The following is a 20,973-nucleotide window of genomic DNA, read 5'->3' on the forward strand; positions in this document are numbered from 1 at the left end:
AAACACATAATTACTTTTTTCAATGCACCATGCTACTACACTACACATGTGCATTGTTAAGTACGGCATGATGGGTGCATTGCCAAACTACCATATACTATGCTTTTGCACCCCAAAGCACCTAAAAAGGTTGTTAACCCACTTATACAACATTGTATAATCCTCTGTGTAGCCCGATTACAAGTGCTCCTTTCTCTGTGTTTTTTTAAAAAAAAAGCCACCTTTACCATATTTCAGAGTGGCTCCCAGCGATCATGTGCTCTCCTCTCCCTGTCTGACAGATGCAGGGGGCCCTGACACTGTGGTCATGAATGTGTTAACATTCAATGTGTTACAACAGACAGAGCACCACTATGCACAGAAAATCAAATATAAATCTTTTTCTTTAATCAGCATATCACAATGCACAGATGGTACCCCTTCATAATAAATGGCACTGATATGCACCATACTGTGGATCATGCAATGCCATGGATTGAAATAAACTGTGCGACCCACAACACGCTTGTGAAGCCAGGCTGACGTTTTCTAGCAAACATCACTTATTTACAATATTCATAACTTTGACTTTCATAATTTCATACAAATACACAATTTAACATTACAAATATTTGCTATTTATTAACTCGCTTGATTTTATCTCTTGGATTTAGTAAGCATTTAGGGGGTTATAATGTGTTTGTGTGTGATAATAATGATTTTATTGTTTTGAAAGCATGTGCACAAAATAATCAATACTACTATAATTTATGTCTACAGGTTCTGTGCTTTTATAAAAGATAGCAGTTTGGGGGAATTTTAAACATTTTTAAACCAGTAAGTGAAAAAAGTGGAAAATATCAAAAAAGCGAAAAAGAGCAAAAATGGTCCAGCCACCTGAGGTAAAAAAATTGAGGGCTCAGCAGTGAAAGAGTTAAAGTGTAATTAAAGGAAAAAAAATGATGCTTTAATTTTGAATAGAATGAAAAAAATTGCCAAGAGCAACATTATAAATGAGCAAAATTGTAGATAAGAAAAAAGAAATGGTGAAAAATAAATAGGCCCCTTGGCGTTACATCGTTTTGAAAATGATTTATTGTATTTTTCAAAGAAAATAAAAGAGTTTGTTTTAAATAATTTAAAAATAATTTTCAGCTTCCATACAGTTTTTTTTTTTAATTTAGAGATATTTGCTGTTTGAGACCATTAATGAACAGCTAGTTTAAGATCCTAAATGACCTACTCAATATACATTATTAAAGCTCAGGACAGAATGCCATTATGGCTCCCGCGCATATGACAAATAGAAAGACTTAAATAAAGTAGTTTACTTGTTCATTTGTCAGCTCATATATTATGCATGTTCGATTTTCTCAGCAGGACCCGCAAACTGTGGGAGAAGTTCAAGAATTCAATAAAATTAGCTTAGAATCGTTAGCTGTAAATTAGACATTCATTTAGGCTAATTCTGTTATCAATGTTGGTCTGCCTCCCTTTGGCATGGTTTTGTCGGAGCTTGTTTGATAAATTAATTTTATTTCCTGGGAGATATAAAATGTCTAAAAAATTCATTTTTGGAGTTAAATGCCAGCTACTCAAACTCTAACACTAATAATACAAAATACTCATTTTAAAAGCTGAGAGGAAGCTAATGAATCCCTGGTGAAATAATATCTTTTGTTCAAGGGTGGTGCAATTAAAATGTACTTTTATTAAGCTTCCATCAGTCCTCTCTGCATAGATTACCAAAACTTTTTACTTTACTTCCTTTAAGTCATCTTTTTAATTTCCCAATGAAACATAACTCTTTTGGTGAAACCACCAAATGAATTAATGAATTTAAATTATATATATTTTGCAATAAAAACAAACCAAAAACTGAATTTAAGGTTTATTGCCTTTCCCCCTATAACTGTCAATCCTGTATTAAGGTGGCAAAGTGTGATACCTCAGCCAATAATCTCACACAGTGGAAAAGAGTGACAATCAGATTTAACATCAAGCTCATACATCCTACTGTTCAATGTATGTTTTCAATATCTAATACAGAAGTGTCCCAATAAATGGTAAAACAAGGGGATGCCTATGTCCTATAGTCAGGGGAATGAACTCTATAGCGCCACCCTTCCATTCTGATTCTGATTTTCAGGCCCAATGTTGCTGGTTTGTTTACCTGTGACCTTGTGAACTTTTTATATATAAAACTGCCTTGGTGTTTGCAGAGGTTTTCCATGGATCATGTTAATTAGTGGGTTAATGCAGATAAAAGTGCTTTGGTGTACTTAGATTTAGTAAATTTGGTTATCTTTTGCACAATTGACAATATTCTTTGATGTATTATAAAATGTTCAAATGTACCACACACTACTGGCGCCAAGGGAAATAAGGTTGTCCTTGCAGACTATGTATATATATCCAAAGGCCATAAAGGTTTGAAAAATAAAAACACAAAAGAGAGGGACTACAGAGGTGGCAGGGAGTCTTTTACACTGCCCAGTCTGGTCCCAGTGTCCTTGATTCAGTCCCTCCACTTTTGAAAGTCTTGACAGATAAGATAAATGTCTTCTTTTACCTCTTCGATTTTTGTTGTCAGTGTAGTCTGACAAGATGTAATAGCATCTAGCACCTTGGCAGTGTTATGTCCTCTGTCGAGGTGCTTCCATCTTCTCCAGAGGCCTCTTCGTTCTGACGCCTGAAACGGTCCAATTTGGAGTTAGAACTGGGAACCTTTTTTGGTGATGCTATGGTAGGGCAGGTTGTTGGATCCAAGAGGGAGACAACAAAGTCGATCTGAAGACTGCAGGGTCACAGGATGAGTATCTAAGGATTTTGTGCAAGTGGAACTTAGTCCACTAATATCCTACTCCATGCCACACCAGGCCACACCCCCTGTGGCTGCTTCCACTTAAATTATGTCTGCTGCCCAACTTATACAGTAAAGATTCCATTATGCACCACTTTGTCTGCCCTGCAGCCACTACAATCCTTTCTGTTAAGAATATTCCTTTGTCATGTATAGCCCTAATAAAATAAATACCAGGTACCCTGCCGAAGGTCACCCCACATTATTCTGAAGTGGTAATTTTTTTTTTTCTGGGGAACTATTTGTCCCTAACATGCAGAAGAAGTGCACCAAGTCTCTGCACCTCTCATGCCTCTAGATTAGTCCAGCAAGAGTAACACTTAAAAAGTTCAGTGGAAGAGGACAGGGGGAAATGACCAACAGAGCAAACACCTGAAATGCAGGCTCAATTTTTTCTAATGGTAGGTTTTATTCTTAGAAACAGAAACATATATTGACAGGGTATACTAGACAATGATAAGGATTTATAACTTATAGAAACACTGATATTTCCCAATCCAAATGAAAGGAAAAGTACAAAACAAAAACAAAATGGGCAAAATGTGTCTACTTCAACCTTGAATTAGATTGCACAAAATATGTTTGTGCTAGTAGTTACTAAAGTTCATACTTTCTTAGCAGCTGTATGCAGAAAACTAGAACATTTGCAGTGTGTTTATTACATTTTAATCACCATCTTTCTTACATTTGCCTTTCCTGCATTTTTCCTTTCTTTTAACATATTGGCATTTATTTCAGTTTCTTTTGAAAAAAAAAAAAAAAAAAAAATGTGACTTTACAAGGAAAAATGGATTGTAGAACAAGTAGGGTATAGAGTGTTATTTATCAAGGGCCTTATTTTTAGTTATATAGAGGCCTCCATAACTCATGTCATGTATGATACCCTGTACTGTCAATAAACCAACAAAAAAAAGCCTAGTCTTATAAATAAAATGCTTGTTGAAGCTAGTAGTCCCTGATAGGTCATTGTTGGTGGTTACAACAATCTGTTGGCTTACAGATTTTCTGTAGGGTTTTTACCAGGGGCGTAACTACAGGGGTTGCAGGGGTTGCGATTGCTACCGGGCCCCATGCTCCAGGGGGCCCAGTAGCAAACCAGTGGGTGAACTTCCAGGATTGCAAAAGTCACACTTGCGACCGGGCCCTGGCATTGCACCACTGTGGGGAGGCCCCAAGATTGCAGGAAGGGAGCCCACTGCAGAACTTGTGAAAGGATCCTGCTGCGGGACCATAATAAAAGGCCATGCAACGAGAGTAAAGAGCCCCAGGATTAGTGGGAAGAGCCCTGGGCTTGAAGGGAAGGGCCCCGGCCAGGGATCTGGGGGGGCCCTTCATGGTTTCTTGCATCGGGGCCCTGAAGGCTATAGTTACGCCTCTGGTTTTTACCACAGTGTGTATGTTCCCCTTCTTTAATGTAAGTAAGAGGTGTCGACGCAGAGCCTACTGTGGAGGAAATCTATTAACTGGCTACTGGAGGGGAGGTACTGAAGAAAAAGCTGAAGCAACATCACCAGGACATGCAATCTTCTCTGACTTCCTCCCATCCCCAACCTGTTAGATGTTTTTTAGGTAAAAGTAAATATGACCCAATAAAGAATGTATTAAAAAAAGGTATTTATTACATTTTTCTAAAAGCATTTCCCGTGTAAACTATTGGCTGGTGGTGTGACCTATCATTTAAATTTGGGAGAACTATTTGGGTTTACATCCATTTTAGGTTCTGTACATATTCACCACTCTTCCAATGGCTGTCCAACACACAGTTCTTTAATCCTTACATATTAAATTATTTGGCACTATCAAAAACCAATGCATTAAAAAAAAAAAAAAGAGAAAATCTTGAATGAGCCACTGGTAGAAATGACTGATGACCCCCTATTTAGTGCATTGCCACCTGCAACATTTAGTCAGATGGACATCCAGACATTTCCAAGCCTAGTGGGTAGAACTGGACTCTGCACCTACTTAGAATTGAGTCTTTTGGAAACCAATGCATCTTTCATTGACTTTGTAAAAGAGAGCCATATCCAGGTTCAACCTTCATTTTAGTACTTCTCCCCTTGTACTATTAATCTCAAATCCCCACATCTCTGCCAGTTAATCCTCTAATCTTGCACATCTTTAAAAATCCCAGAGTTGTTATTTATTGCTTATTAGGTGTACCCTCTGAAAAACTGTTGGCCTTTTCCATGTCATTTGAGACCTTCTCCAGTCTTTCCCCAGACCTTTGGTTTTGAAAGGTTGTATTTTGCTGGCTCGAGAGGCATGACATCTTTTATGTTAAGCTTCTTGAATAGAATAACTGCAGAGGATTTTAAGAAGCTTGACAATTCAGTCATTCATAATACTTGAGAAGTTGGAGGCTACATAGGAAAATGCAAAGAAAACTTCCTTTGTACCATTGTAAAAAAAGGTACAAAATATGAGTGTTCCAGTAAACTAAGCTTTGGAAACCTAATCTTCTGTTTCTAATCAACTACCATTGTTGACACCAATGTGGATCAAAAATGACCACCAAACATACTAGCACACCAACAGAAAATTAACCATATTGGGTTTTAGCTAGCTTTTTTTTTTTCTTTTTTTTTTTTTTTTACCAAAGCCAAAATAAAATGCAGTAGCAGCCTTATGGGCTATACTGTCAGTAAGTCTACTTATATCTAAAGTGTTTGTGTTCTCATTATTTGGTTGTCGTTGTTATTACTGATAGCATTGAGAGCTCTTGTATAGTATTTGGATTTACGCTTCCTTATGAAGAATTGCTCATTGAAGAAATGTGATTTCTACTTATAGAATTTCTTTTTACTTCCAGGCCTTCAAGAGGGAGTTAAAAGCAAAGGAGCCTGTTATCATGAGTGCACTTGATACTGTGCGAATATTCCTAACAGATCACCCTTTTGAGGGACTCGAGAAGCTGTACCATGAGCCAAGAGGTAATTGAATTGAACATAACCCTGTAATCACATATTGACGAAGGGATCATCACGTCTTAGAGTTTCATGAATTTTCACAAATGCTATCTCTAAATGTAAAGAGACAGCTTAAAAATCACCAAGCAAATGCGTAAATAAAGTTCTTCAGATTAGAATCCAATTACAAGCTGTATGCTTATGTATGTAAGACATGTTTCCTATTTACTGTTAGCCTTGGAATTCTAACATTTATTATTCCATTATATTATTACATCACAAAACAATCTCTTTAGAGATTTTTCTGTTTTAATTCATTATACAGCACACCTAGCAATAACAAAGTAAAGAAGGTTAGCTTGATTTTCAAAGAGACAAAAAAAGGAGGAATTTGCATCTAACATTAATGACCTCACATAACCCCATCATACATTTAAAAAATATGTGTTTATGGTCTAATTAATTTTACCCCTTTTATATGAATACGTTTTATAAAGATTTACACCTCTGTATCATCATTTCTCCACCCAAGCAGCCTTTCTAAATTTAAATTTCAAAGCTGGTATAAACAGTAGGTTTCAACATTTCTAGTTAGTGTCAAGTGCTAGTGCATCCTCTTCTGCTTATCACATAATCTTATTAGCCAATATTTGACCAATAGAAACATGCAATAGATGGGAGGTGCAGGTGCATGGCATCTTGCACCCTACCAGAGAGTGTTAAAACAAACCAGATACAGCAGCCCCAGACTCAGGGCTTCAGAGCTGCAGAGAAATGCACCCAAACATTCAATATGTGCTGCCACTACTGAGTGCCTGTATTGCAGTGTTGGAACCGCCATTACTGTTTGGTTACCAAGTGGTGTTCTTTTATATGGGATTACATTACATTCTGGCTTGGAACATATAAAGGTGAGTGGTAACACACAAGGCCCCCAAGTTACTAGAAAGGATAGTGGGAAGATATTAATGTCTGAATAATCTGAATAAATAACAAGTTGGCTGACTTAGCCTAAGCTTAAAATATAAATAGAATATCATTTTTGGGTGGACAGGTCCTTTAAGTATTATTAAATGAACACATAGCATAAATGTCTACACTCATTGAAGCAGTAATAAACAAAAACCAAAAAATTATTGAATATATTGCAGCCAACCCATTATTAGATGTAAATAAAAAGAAAAGAGAAGGCGCCTGGCCCTTTAAATAAAAGATTGTTGAACCTGCTGCCCTTTTAATTGTAATAAAACAATAAATAGGTATATATCATAGGTAAAAAGGCGCTGGTAATCTTAACCACTTAAGCCCCGGAGGATTTGGCTGCTAAAGGACCAGGGGTTTTTTTGCGATTTTTTACTGCGTGACTTTAACGGACAATTGCGCGGTCGTGCGACGCTGTACCTAAACGAATTTGACGTCCTTTTTTTCCCACAAACAGAGCTTTCTTTTGGTGGTATTTGATCACCTGTGCGATTTTTTGATCACGCGCTATAAACAAAAAAAGAGCGTAAATTTTGCAAAAATAACAATATTTTTCACATTTTTTTATATGAAATTCCCCAAAAAAAAAAGTAAAAATCAAAATTTTTTAACATTTTTCGGCCAATTTGTTTTATGCTACCTATGTTTGGTAAAAAAAATCGCAAAAAGCGTATTTTGATTGGTTTGCGCAAAAGTTATCGCGTTTACTAACAAAGGGAAAGATTTTTGTCATTTTTGGTGTTTTTTTTTAACGCGTAATGGCGGCGATCTGCGATTTTTTTTCCGGTACTGCGACATTGCAGCGGACAGATCGGACCCTTGACTGACATTTTTGACACTTTTGGGGGTACCAGTGACATTACTGCAGTAATCAGTGCTATACATATGCACTGTTACTGCAAAAATGACACTGGCAGGGAAGGGGTTAACTTTATTGGACAGGGAGGGGTTAAGTGTGTCCTAGGAGCGTGATTCTAACTGTGTAGGGACATTCCTATTGGTGTAAAAGCAAAGATCAACCGTTCTACATAGTAGAACGGACAGATCTTCACTTTTACACAGGGAGAACTGACAGGCAGCTTGTTTACACAAGCTGCTCTGTCTTTCTCCCTTCACAGGAGCGATCGCAGTGTGACTGGCGGACATCGAGTCCGCCGGTCACACGCACTGACTTGTCTGTGAACGAGCCGCGGCGGGCGCGCGCCCGCCCGCGATAGGCTCGCAAGTCAGTGACAGGCGAGTGACGTACCGATACGTCACTCTGCCTGGCCGGGGCTGACCGCCGCAGTATATAGTCGTGCGGCGGTCGGCAACCGGTTAATATATCACGTGTTATAAAAATTAATAAGTGATTTAAAGTGTAATATATGTGATTAAAAATTGCTACAAATATATATATGATCTACTATTGGTGCAATTAGCAAAGAAAAGTGCATACCAGTGCAATTTCAATTCAGATGTGTTTGTGCTTCTCAAAGTAAATTAATCCACAAAGGTGTGGATCAGTGAACCAATAAATAGATATATAAAGAATTCCATACAAAAATCACATAAGAATTCCATACATATATATATATATATGAATTGAAATTGCACTGGTATGCACTTTTCTTTGCTAATTGCACCAATAGTAGATCATATATATATTTGTAGCAATTTTTAATCACATATATTACACTTTAAATCACTTATTAATTTTTATAACACGTGATATATTAAGATAACCAGCGCCTTTTTACCTATGATATATACCATCATTAGATGTGGTGGCTGCATTCGTTTTCTTTTTTTAGGCTTTTCCCCTCTGTTTTAACCTGATGATCTGGCCAGCTACACACCTCCTGTATTAGAGTGCCCCCATTCTGGATGAAGAAGCACAAGGGGTACATTTGGACAACAGCATTGTTAATCTTGTGGAGGGAGATTAGATATATTTGCAGATTTAAATACACTTACAAATTGAAGCTGAACTCCAGCTAATACTTTATAAGCAGTTACAGCAAACAGTTTTATATTTCTTTTGGGATACATAAAAAAACAAAAAAAAAAAACGATCATTGTAAGCACCCATGTCAATGATAAATGGTTTGACTCATTCCTGTAACTGTTACATCTGGAAGTGGTAAATAGCTTGTTAAAAAAAAAAAAAAAAAACACATTTACTAGCCAGATCATATGTGAACATATAAGAAAGAAAGCCTAAAAAGAAAACAAATGCAACCATCACATATAATAATTGGTAAGTTGCAATTTTAATAAATGTTTTCTTTTGGGTTTATTGCAGCTTTAAGTTCATATCACATACATGGCACATTCATTTATATCTGCAAATATTCTGGCTATTAAGATCCTAGATATAACCTACTAAACTACTATGCTTCACTTTTTAGTATGTTTCCATTCCCTCTCTATTTCCATTTAATTTCCCCTTCCCAGTTCCATCAATTTTGGAAAAACCATTCATCTTTGCTAAGGAACATTCCTTCATGGGCCAAAATAAGAATTGATCAATCAAAAATAAGACAGTTGAAGGAAATTTATTTTAGCTGTCTATGATAAAGGTATCATGCTGTCTATAGATAGGTGTTGAAATAGTTGCACTCACCTTTTTTAAGTGTTTCAACTGTAATAACTGTAATGACTCTAATAGGTATTTTTCTTCATAATATACTGCTCAAAAAAATTAAAGGAACACTTTTTAATCAGAGTAGAGCATCAAGGCAAATAAGCTTCTGGGATGTTGATCTGGTCAGTTAAGTAGCAGAGGAGGTTGTTATTCAGTTTCAGCTACTTTGGTGTTAATGAAATGAACAACAGGGGCTCTAGATGGGCAACAATAAGACAACCAAAATAGAATGGTTTTACAGGTGGAGGCAACTGAAATTTTTTCCCTACTCATTTTTTCTGACTGTTTTACATTTGGCTGGGGTCAGTGTCACTACTGGTAGTATGAGGTGATACCTGGACCCTATAGAGGTTGCACAGGCATTTCAACTCCTCCAGGATGGCACATCAATATGTGCCATTTCCAGAAGGTTTGCTGAGTCTCTCACCACAGATTCAAGAGCATGGAGGAGATTGCAGGAGACAGGCAGTTACTCTAGGAGAGCTGGACAGGGCCAAAGAAGGTCCTTAACCCATCAGCAGGCTGGTATCAGCTCCTTTGTGCAATGAGGAACAGGATGAGCACTGCCAGAGCCCTACAAAATGACCTCCAGCAGGCCACTGGTGTGAATGTCTCTGACAAAACAATCAGAAACAGACTTCATGAGGGTGGCCTGGAGGCCCAATGTCCTCTAGTGGGCCCTGTGCTCACTGCCCGGCAATGTGAAGCTCGATTGGCTTTTGTCATTGAAAACCAAAATTGACAGGTCCGCCACTGGTGCTCTGTGCTTTTCACAGATGAGAGCAGGCTCATCCTGAGCACATGTGACAGACGTGAAAGGGTCTGGAGAAGCCTTGGAGAACGTTAGCCGCCTGTAACATTGTTCAGCATGACCGGTTTGGGGATGGGTCAGTCATGGTCTGGGGGGCAAATCTATGGAGGGATGCACAGACCTCTACAGGCTAGACAATGACATCCTGACTGCCATTAGGTATCAAGATTAATACTTGGGACCAATTGTCAGACCCTACACCGGTGCAGTGGGTCCTGGGTTCCTCCTGGTGCATGACAATGCCCAGCCTCATGCGGAGAGAGTATACAGCCAGTTCCTTGAGAATGAAGGAATTGATACCATTGAATGGCCCCCACACTCACTTGACCTAAATCCAGTAGAGCACCTCTGGGACATTATGTTTTGGTCCATCTGACACCACCAGTGATGCCCTGGTCCAGATCTGGGAGGAAATACCCCAGGACACCATCCATCCTCTCAAAAGAAGTCAGGCATGCATATAAGCACATGGGGGCCATACAAACTACTGAGTACCATTTTGAGTTGCTGCAATAAAATTTCAGCAAAATGGACTAGCCTGCTGCATCATTTTTTCACTATGATTTTGGAGTGTCTTTGAGTTCAGCTCTCTGTAGGTTGATAATTTTCATTTCCAATAAACAATGTGGCATCCTTTCCTTCCGAACACATTTACCCAGTCCATATCAGTAATAGATATCCAGCATGATATTTTTCCCCATTGAGATCTGATGTATTTTCAAAGTGTTCCTTTAATTTTTTTGGAGCAGTGTATTTCAGTGTTGTTGTTTTTTTAATTTAAATCAACATTTAAATGAAAAGTATATTCGAGGTCAGGGAACTATAGTTGTAGGGTTTATACTGTACCAAAGCAGCAATTTACCAGAAATGATTTTATAGTGTTGGTAGCTTTTCCATATCAACTTAGAATGTGTTTGCTTTTCTTCTCCAAACTGTTCTACAAAGTTGATATGCAATGTGAGAGTCTGCTAGGGGAGGCAGACTATCACATTACTTGGTTACCAGTAGGCCTTTTCAGTTTCATGCTCATAGTCTGCTTCTTGATATTAGCTGCTTCTGAAACACAGCCAATGCTACTGAATCAAGCATTTGACAGCATGTTCTCCCTTTCCTGTCATATAGTATGCAGTGTTGAGGAGGGCTTACTTTGCTCACATACTGCCAACAATCTATAATTAATTGTTGACAACAGTGATTTCTGAAAAGAAAAAAAAAAAACATAAATGTGCAACACAGTACTTGGCAGGTGCTTAACAGCAATATGCCAGGATCTCAAAATGTTTTCTAGCATATGCTCAGAAACTTTCTGTCTTCATTCAATATGAATTGTTTCACATGGTGATTACCACCCATCCATTATGTATCCATTATGTCACAACCAATAATTAACAACATGCCAATCTGTTTTATCTGTGTGTGGTCTATGGCTAACAAAGTAAAACAAAATTAGCTGCACGCCCTAATAGAGGGTTATAATATCTCCACAGGGGTCAAAATATCTGCATAATATTATTAACAGAAAATTATAGCTAATCTACAGGTTAGTTCATGAAAAATAAAAATCTTTCAGAGTGCAGAGGAAACATATATTTATGTGCTTCACATTTTTTTTGGCCTACGACCTGTACAGTTATAACCTTTAAATATGACACAGTCTTGAAGATAAAGCATACTAATTACTAATATATGACGGATGCTCAGTCAATTGTTATTGGCTTACAAACGTATAAACCGACTTATAACTGGCAGAATCATAATACACCTAAGGCTCAGCTCACAAATCCATTTTTCTCTTGTCTGGATGTTGTTTTCTTGATACCACACCTTATCTAGCTTATACCTTTAGATCTAACTCAATTCAGAAAGATGCATAACATGCTTTGTTTAGCCCGCTCTGTGAGCAGTAGTAGTTCACCACTATAAGTGGTATTATAACCCCATCAGTGTTATTTTATCAACCCTTATGATAAAGTCAATGTAAATGTCAATTCACAAAATAATACCACACAGGTTATCACTTCTAATACAATGTTAGCTTCAGGCTGTGAGCTTCAATAGATGTTTATAGGAGGAGAGTAGGATATAGAGCTGTTTGAGGCAGTGAACAAAAAAAAAAAACACTTCACAAGATAAAGTAATAATTTATGAAAATAATTTATGAAAATAGGCTTAAACAGGTAAAAGCTCATTTTATATGGGAAAGTAAAGGTTCCACACCTAAGCAAAAGATATGTTTGTGATTTGAACATTTTAGAAGGAAAAATAGGTAGTAGCTTGGATTCAATTTATATGGGAGAAGAGCTGCCTTTTCTGTGCCAACAATAGCTTGTTATTGATAACTTAGGGGAAATATGAAATGTCAACATAGTGTATATACACATTCATGGCCCTCAAATGGCAATCTAGCGATGGCATTTGGCAGAAAGATTGGTATGACCTAATATATTCAGGGAAAATCATAAAGAGTGTCCAAGACACTCTTTAGAATTCCAACATGCCTCCACATAACTGTCACACTTACACCTAACGTAGGTGGTCAGACACTATAGCTGGCTACTGTGTTCTTCACCTATAGCAACCCCCTTCTTCATAAGGCAAGCAGGCCTACTGGTAATCGGTTGCCCCCAGGACTTATAAACAATGCTATAATGTCTGGCTACCACACCAAAGCAGGCATGAAATGATCAAAGCAAACAGTAACTTGTGGATTGTAGACAGGCAGAGTGGTTCAATGACAGTCCAGGTAAAAGGTAGGCAGAGTTCAAAGAATAGTCATTATCCGGTCCAAGGTCATACACAGGGAAATCCAATCTAGCAGAGCAGACAAACAGGGGGCTTGAAAACGTGTTACAAACACAATATCATAAGCATGAGACTGAAGGTTTGGCTTAAATAAGACCTGGTCTTCACTCGGAGTCTGGCCACAATTAATTATCTTGCAGCTGGACAGACAGACAAGGAGAAGGCTATATCTAAAACCAGGATGCTGGAACCAGCAGCTATGATGAAGCAGGAGCGCATACGCTCCTGACAATGACAAATGTTGGTGTGGGAGACATAGGAGTTTATTTACCAAAACTAGAGAGTGAAAAATCTGTTGTAGCTGTGCGTGGTAGCCAATCAGCTTCTAAATTCAGCTTGTTCAATTAAGCTTTGACAATAAAACCTAAAAAGTTGATTGGTTTCTATGCAGAGCTGCATCTGATTTTGCCCTCTCCTTTGTTAGTAAATCAACCCTATAGTCATGTACTTGTTGTAGACAATCATGGGTATGCACCACATATGAAGGTGCACTAAGGCCAGAGTGTAAATACTGGCAATCTGTGCTTCCTCCTGCCACTGTGGCTGTCACACATACAGCAGAGTGGTAGGGAGCTTTGAAGCTGGGGGGGTGGAGCCACATCACTTCCACATCATGTCCAATTCCCCTGTGGTTGACAGCAGTGGACGTGGCCAACAGATAGACTGCTGTTAATCATAGGGAGGGAGTGGGCCTGATGGGGACCTAGTATCTCAACTTTCCCATCAGGCTCCACCCACTAAGTGGCACTGGTTATTAGGAGGTTGTCAGCTGTGAAGCTGACAGCGTCCCTAACAACCAGTAACAGGCGAGGAGAGAAGGAGGTAGCTGCTTCAACCATGCCTCTTTGCCACTCAGTATAGAGACAGGCACTTTGCTTGTCTCTGTAGGCCAAGTTCAGGTTGTTCGTAATTGCTTCCAGTTTTGTTGCCTACAAACTGGAGATATTTATTTTTCAATTTTGCGCACTAGGAATTACCTGAATCTGCAGAACGTGTTGGTAAAGCTACCAAAACATACAGAAGGGATTTTTGAATCTGGCACTGGCCATTTTAAAGGTCCATTGTACCAGAAACATGTTGTTAGGGACTTATTGAATTACCCTGTCTGTATGTTAGGAGAATAGTATGCATCACTGGATCCAATTAGGTTGGCCCCGGTATAGTATAGGACTAGCAAATTGAGATCCAGGGTTATACTTATGTGATGCCTGGGATACATTCTCCACGTCCAGCTACACACACACACATACAGTATTTGTTGGTAATCAGGAAAAGTAGAGAAGTGGGTTTTCATTACTGGGATTACATATTAAAAACCAATGCACAAAAGGCCATAATTCAGGATAATCAGGCAGTACATTCAGAACTTATCTTTAGTGATCTAACTGAAATAAATGTACATCTGTTTGGTTGTTATAGGATATTGCACTTGGCACAACTTCACTGATCTTACACTGCTTTTTTAAATAACCTTTAACTAATTTTATGTTATATTAGGTTATGGTATACAACTGAATGCATTTGGCTAAAACACATTTATTATTAAGTAACAGTGTATCTGCACAATTGTTAAAAATTATGTTCTATGTGTGTTTTGCTCTTCCTAATAGTCCCTTAACCTCAAGCTTGGCATAGACTGAACAGTCTTTTGTGCTATTCATTAAAACATAATACAGTTGGTCGTTCTCCAAAGGATCACATCACTGCATATAGATGCACTTGTCTGTCCCTGCAAACTCAAATTATTTTTTATAACTTGTTTTCCAGACTGAAAGATTTCAGATCTAATATTCAGAGATAATTAAATGTCACAGGCCCAGAAGCAAAATTTCAGCTGGAGTCCCTAAAGGTCTTATACAAAAACCTTAATTTGTCTTATTCAGACCCTTAAAATGAACATGTACTTTACTCTAAAAAGTGCTGCCTAGGAACATGCAAATGACAGACTTTTTAATGAAAAATCTTTTCAGTTTATCCCTGCTGAAGCTCTAGGTAAAACCAATAAATGTACTATTTGTATGCAGATTTTTTTATGCTTTTTTATTTATTTTTTTGCTGTTCGTATATTAACCAGAAAAGTATTTTTTTTGGTACTGTCACTACAAATCAATCGTTAATTAAGCATTAGAAAATAGTTGTAAAAATAAGTGCAGTGCTAATTAAAAAAAAGAAATTGAGAAAATAAGGACCCTATTGTAGGGTACCAACTATAATTGTGTTAATATCACTCGTGGTTTTAAGTAATTGTATTAAAACACACAAACTAAATCTCAATGATTAAAAAAATCAATATAAGAAAAATGTGCAAATATTGTGTCAATTAGTTTTCCAAACTGTGTATCAATTATGAATATTACCACCACATATACATTGAACACACGTGTTGGTGATATGACATTCATCAACAACTTAAATTATGAGATTATTTGTTTTTTGATGAATGTCATATCACCAACACATGTGTGTTCAATGTACAGTATATGTGGTGGTAATATTCATAAGTTTGGATAACCAATCGACACAATATTTGCACATTTTTAATCAGTGAGATTTAGTTTGCATGTTTTAATATAATTATTTAAAACCACGAGTTATATTAACACGATTATAGTGGGTACCCTACAATAGATGTAGGGCCCCCTACAATTTTTTTTTTTTTTTTAATTAGCCTGCCTGTATTTTATAATCTCTTTGTGGTGCTGCCTTCTTATTATGTTTTGCTTTTTGAGACATCAGCACAATATTTTCTCTTCTATATTAGAAAAAAGTTGCATTTTCCTGCGCCATCAATTTATCTGACAAGTTTAGGGTGAAAATACATAAGTTAATATTTTAGCAAAGGTCTCAGTGGACTTCTTACCCTTAAATAAACTCGTAAAATTTAGAGAAATAACTGTCACACATACAGTGTGAGTAGATATGTTCATTTCAGGGCAGGTGAATTCAGAAAAATAATATTATGTCTGATTGTACATCTCTATTAATTTTTATGCATTACTGTAGTTGCAGTGCTCAGAAAAACACATATTTTTATTACTATATGAAGATTTTTATGTTTTTTTTGCTGTCTGTCAGTTTGACCTAGGCAGAAAAGCTTACTATTTTTTTTACTCTTTGTTATGGGGCAGATCAAACAAGCATATTTGAGCACACATTTTGTTTGAACACAAAAAGGCACTGTTAATAAAAAGGAAAATGCTGCTGCTAATGAAACCCGTTTGCAATTCTAGACCATCACGCTGAAGAGCCATCCAAGAATGTCAGCAGGATCCTGCAAAAGCAGGTAGATGATGTAAGGACTGAGTGGGACAGGTTGAATGTGCGCTCAGTTAAGTGGCAGCAAAAATTTGACGATGCACTTGAAAGACTGCAGGAACTCCAGGATGCAATGGATGAACTGGACCATAAACTGCATCAAGCAGAGGCTATGAAAGGATCCTGGCTGCCAGTGGGAGATTTGCTGATTGACTCTCTTCAAGATCACATAGGAAAAATCAAGGTCAGTTTTCTGCTTGCTGCCAAATATTATATAAATAACAATGAGAAATATCTGAAAATATTAGGAAACTGTTGACTTGTCATCACAAATGTCATTTTAATGCAGAACTCTGATTTCTAACACTTCACTTTTCATTGTTCATTACTAGGAAAGCTTAACCCCTTTAGTTCTGACACCTATTTATCCCATATGGACTAGATAACTTTTTACCTTGGCAAATAGGGGCTTAATGACTTGTCATTGTGTATATTACCAAATGAATGTATTGCATTTTGGAGAAACAAACAAGGCTTTTTTTTTTTTTTTAAATATTGCCTACCAAGAAATTCAGTAGCCAACTGCAATACAACAACATACATAATGTGGTCAAAAGTATTGGGACACCTGCCTTTACACGCACATGAACTTTAATGGCATCCCAGTCTTAGTCCGCAGGGTTCAATATTGAGTTGGCGCACCCTTAGCAGCTATAACAGCTTCAGCTCTTCTGGGAAGGCTGTCCACAAGGTTTAGGAATGTGTCTATGGGAATGTTTGACCATTCTTCCAGAAGCACATTTGTGAGGTCAGGTACTGATGTTTGGAGAGAAGGCCTGGCTCACAGTTTCGCTCTTAATTCTCCAAAAGATGTTCTATTGGGTTGAGGTCAGGGCTCTGTGCAGATATGAAAGAAAGGAAAGGAGGCGCAACCACCTAGTGCATTACCCGTGGTACTGTATAACATTTTTTTAATGTAAAATGCCAAATGCATACTCACAAACATGCAGATATAAAATCGTGTTAAAAATTCCCGTCACACGTGTGCTGGAACATGTCCCTTAAGATGCGACCGCTAACGCGTTTCGGGAGTCAAGCCTCCTTCTTCAGAGCTGGTCATGACCATAGCAGGTACAAGTATATATAGAGAGTAGCCTCATGTTCCTCCACCTACTCCCCCTCCTCTTCCCCTCCCTCCCCCCAGAGAGAGGGGGCGGGACCATCTGCATCACTGTGCAGATATATATATATATACTGTATATATATATATATATATATATATATATATATATATATATACATACACACTATATTGCCAAACAAACATTTTGGGATGCCTACCTTAACACGCACATGAACTTTAATGGCATCCCAGTCTTAGTCCGTAGGGTTCAATATTGAGTTGGCCCACCCTTTGTAGCTATAACAGCAGCTTTGACTCTTCTGGGAAGGATGTCCACAAGGTTTAGGAGTGTGTATATCGGAATGTTTAACCATTCTTCCAGAAGCGCATTGGAGTCCCAATACTTTAGACAATATAATGCAGTTAGATTGTAGTTAGCAGCTCCTAAGGGCCATGTAACAGTAGTGATTCTGTGACTGTCAACAAACTGACTGCGCAAAAATACCAGTCAACTTACCTTCTCTTATAGCATCACTCCCTTGCTGGCTGACTAATTAAGACTCTGCAGTGAGAGCTACTTTCATTAACCAATTGACCTCCGGAAGATTTACCCTCCTTCATGACTAGGCCTTTTTTGCGATACGGCACTGTGTTAATTTAACTGCCAATTGTGCAGTCACCGTGCCCAAATAAAACTTATGTAATTTTTTTCCCCACAAATAGAACTTTGTTTTTGGGGGTATTTGATCACCACTGTGTTTTTTCATTTTGAACTATAAAAGAACTATAATTTAAAAAAAAAAAAAAAAAAAAACATTATTTTTACTTTCTGATATAAAACGTACTCAATAAAAAATGTAAAAGTTCTAATTTCTTCATTAATTTAGTCCAATATGTATTCTGCTACGTATTTTTGGTAAAACAGATGCCAATAAGTGTATATTGATTTGTTTGCGGAAAATTTATAGCATCTACAAACAATGGGACAAATACTAGAATTTTTATGTATTTATTTATTTATTTATTTTTTTTACAAATGGTGGTGATCAGCAACTTATAGTGGGACTGCGGACAATTTGACACTCAGCCCTCGTTCACATTGGAGCGACTTGTCATGCGATTTGAAAGGTCAAATCGCATGACAAGTCGCACCCTATTGTCAGCAATGGCACTGTTTAAATCGGTGTGACACTGACTTTGTGGTGCCAGATCGCTTTGAAAAAGTAGTTCCTGCACTCCTTATAGTGATTTCAGGTGCATCTTGCAAAGCTATCTGTGCATGAAGTCAAACGGATGTCTCCAAAGTCACACCTGAAGTCGCACTGACATGCAGCTTTAAAACCCTGCGATTACAGATGAAGTCGCATGATTTCAAAGCCATATTCAATATGAGAGAAGGCTAACTGTCACTTCGTGGGAACCAGTGAAACTCATACAGTGATCGGTGCTAAAAATATGCACTGTTATTGTACTAATGACACTGGCTGGGAAGGAGTTAAACCTCTATGGTGCTCAAAGGGTTAAAGGAAGAAGTTAAACATCTATGGTGATGTTAAATGTGTGCCTAGCCAGTGTTTTTGTGTACTTTGTGAGATGTTTTTACCAAAGGATGTAATGGATTGTCTCTCCCTGCCTGCTTTGCAGGGAAAGACAATCCATTACATCCCTGCTCTGAGAATAGAGCTCTGCTTATTTACAAGGGTAGAGCTCTATCCAGCCTCTCTTTCTGATGATTGGTGGGTGCTGGTGGTAGTCACCCGCTGATTGGCTTTTGCTGTGACTAATCACAGGAGAAGCAGCGTGCCATTTGCGCACGTACCCCCTATGCGGAAGTGCAGAATCACGTACAGTATATATATATACTGTACGTGAATCTACAGGGCAGATTGGCTGCCCTGTAGCAGTAAACCTGCTTCAGGGTGGTCGGAAAGTCTTTAAATAGCATTGCCATATGTTTTATTGACAAGGTGCCATTAGCATCAGTATCGTCAGTGTGTGAGCTCCAATGCATTACAATGTAACAAATATATTGCCTTGCTTCTATCATGCATGTCATTAAATATTTCTAACCTTAGCGTCACACTAACAAGATCAGATTATTATTACAGCCACACAAAGAATGCTGAGGCTAGAAATGCTGAACACGGGTCAGAGTGTCTACTCTGCATCAGTACACCTAAAACTAATGACTAGAATTTCAATTATGGCCAACTAACCCTTTCCCAACTACCATTCACATAGAACTCTTCTCAACTTCAGTCCTCAGTTTTCTCATTTAGACTTTTGTTACAACCACTAAGGTCCGCAGCTACAAAATGTCACTCTATTCTGCTTGAAGTCCTGTTTTAGGCGTACAGAGTCAGTACACCATTTTGCCAGCAGCAATGCACAAACTGTGGATGCAAGGCAGCAGCTTAGACCCTTTATCACACACAGAAATGTGTTACTGACAGTCAGCAACGTAACGTGTTGGTGACTGTGTGCCACCCTAGACCACAGTCTATGATGGCTATGCAGAAAACTGTCCCTGACTATTTAAACCAAAAACGTTTCATGAAAAGTATTCCAATGCCAATTTGGAAAATATTAACTCGTTGGGCTCTTCACATGGGCCAGCTGAACCCATTTAGTCTAATTGCATCTTTTTTTCCTCCGCCTGGGCAGCCCAGGTGCAGTGTGCAGCCTTTCAGTGACATGAAGGACTATTGTATTCGTGTACATGGCAATCACATACAAAAACTCTGCTCATGATTAAACTTATCATGATCTAAAAAACTGGGACTGTAAAAAAGGGAAAAAGGAAATGTTTTTTACTTTAGGCCCACACAGTTTATGGGGTCACTGTCCCTCTAACCATCATACATATGTGGAAGATTTCTAAAAAAAATGGCTAGTGTGTGTGTTTACCCATTACCCTGTGTAGGGCAGTCACAGGCACAGTACAATTTACACAGATTCCCACTGATCTTAAGGCTGGGTTCACACTATTGTGAATTGGATGCGGCTTTCTCCGCATCCAATTTGCATGTCAGGAGATTATGACCAGCTCTCTATGGAGCTGGTTCACATATCTCTAGAGCAGCTCCGGGGCAAATTGCACAGGAGTCCTGTGCGTCTTCTGGTCCGTTTCAGGTCCAAATTCAACCAAAAATTTGGATTGGAATCAGACCTGAAACCGTGAACAGGGATGCACTGGTCCCCTGCTGTGAGCTGCTCTGTATGGCAGTGTGAACCCAGCCATAAGTAATACTAAAGTCTTGGGGTTTTTTTTAATTAAAAATAACAAACGTGTTATACTTACCTCCTCTGTGCAGTTGGCTTTGCACAGAGCAGCCCGGATCCTCCTCTTCTTGGGTCCCTCTTTGGTGCTCCTGGCTCCTCCCTCCTCTTGAGTGCCCCCACAGCAAGCAGTTTGCTATAGGGGCACCCGAGCAGAGCCACAGCTCCCTGTGTCCATTCAGACATGGAGCCATGACCTGGTTCTGCCTCCTCATTTGGCTGACTGACTTTATTTGACAGCAGCCAGAGCCAATGGTGCCGCGCTGCTGTCTCAGCCAATGAGGGGGGAGTCCCAGGCAGCCAAGACCCTCCTACAACATTGCTGGATCTAGATGGGGCTCAGGT

At 38.4% G+C, this 20,973-nt stretch overlaps 1 protein-coding gene across 1 annotated transcript in view; it reads left to right on the forward strand.

The window, feature by feature from the left end:
* Nucleotides 1–20,973, forward strand: part of DMD (dystrophin) — a 3,625,631-nt gene that overhangs the window by 2,741,476 nt on the left and 863,182 nt on the right. The window contains exons 58-59 of the mRNA XM_082246191.1: nt 5,655–5,775; nt 16,202–16,470. Coding sequence (XP_082102317.1) covers nt 5,655–5,775; nt 16,202–16,470 — 390 coding nt within the window. The remainder of the gene's footprint in view (nt 1–5,654; nt 5,776–16,201; nt 16,471–20,973) is intronic.

This window comes from Pelophylax lessonae (assembly GCF_965119305.1).
Source record: "Pelophylax lessonae genome assembly, chromosome: 2".
Classification (NCBI taxonomy): Eukaryota; Metazoa; Chordata; class Amphibia; order Anura; family Ranidae; genus Pelophylax; species Pelophylax lessonae.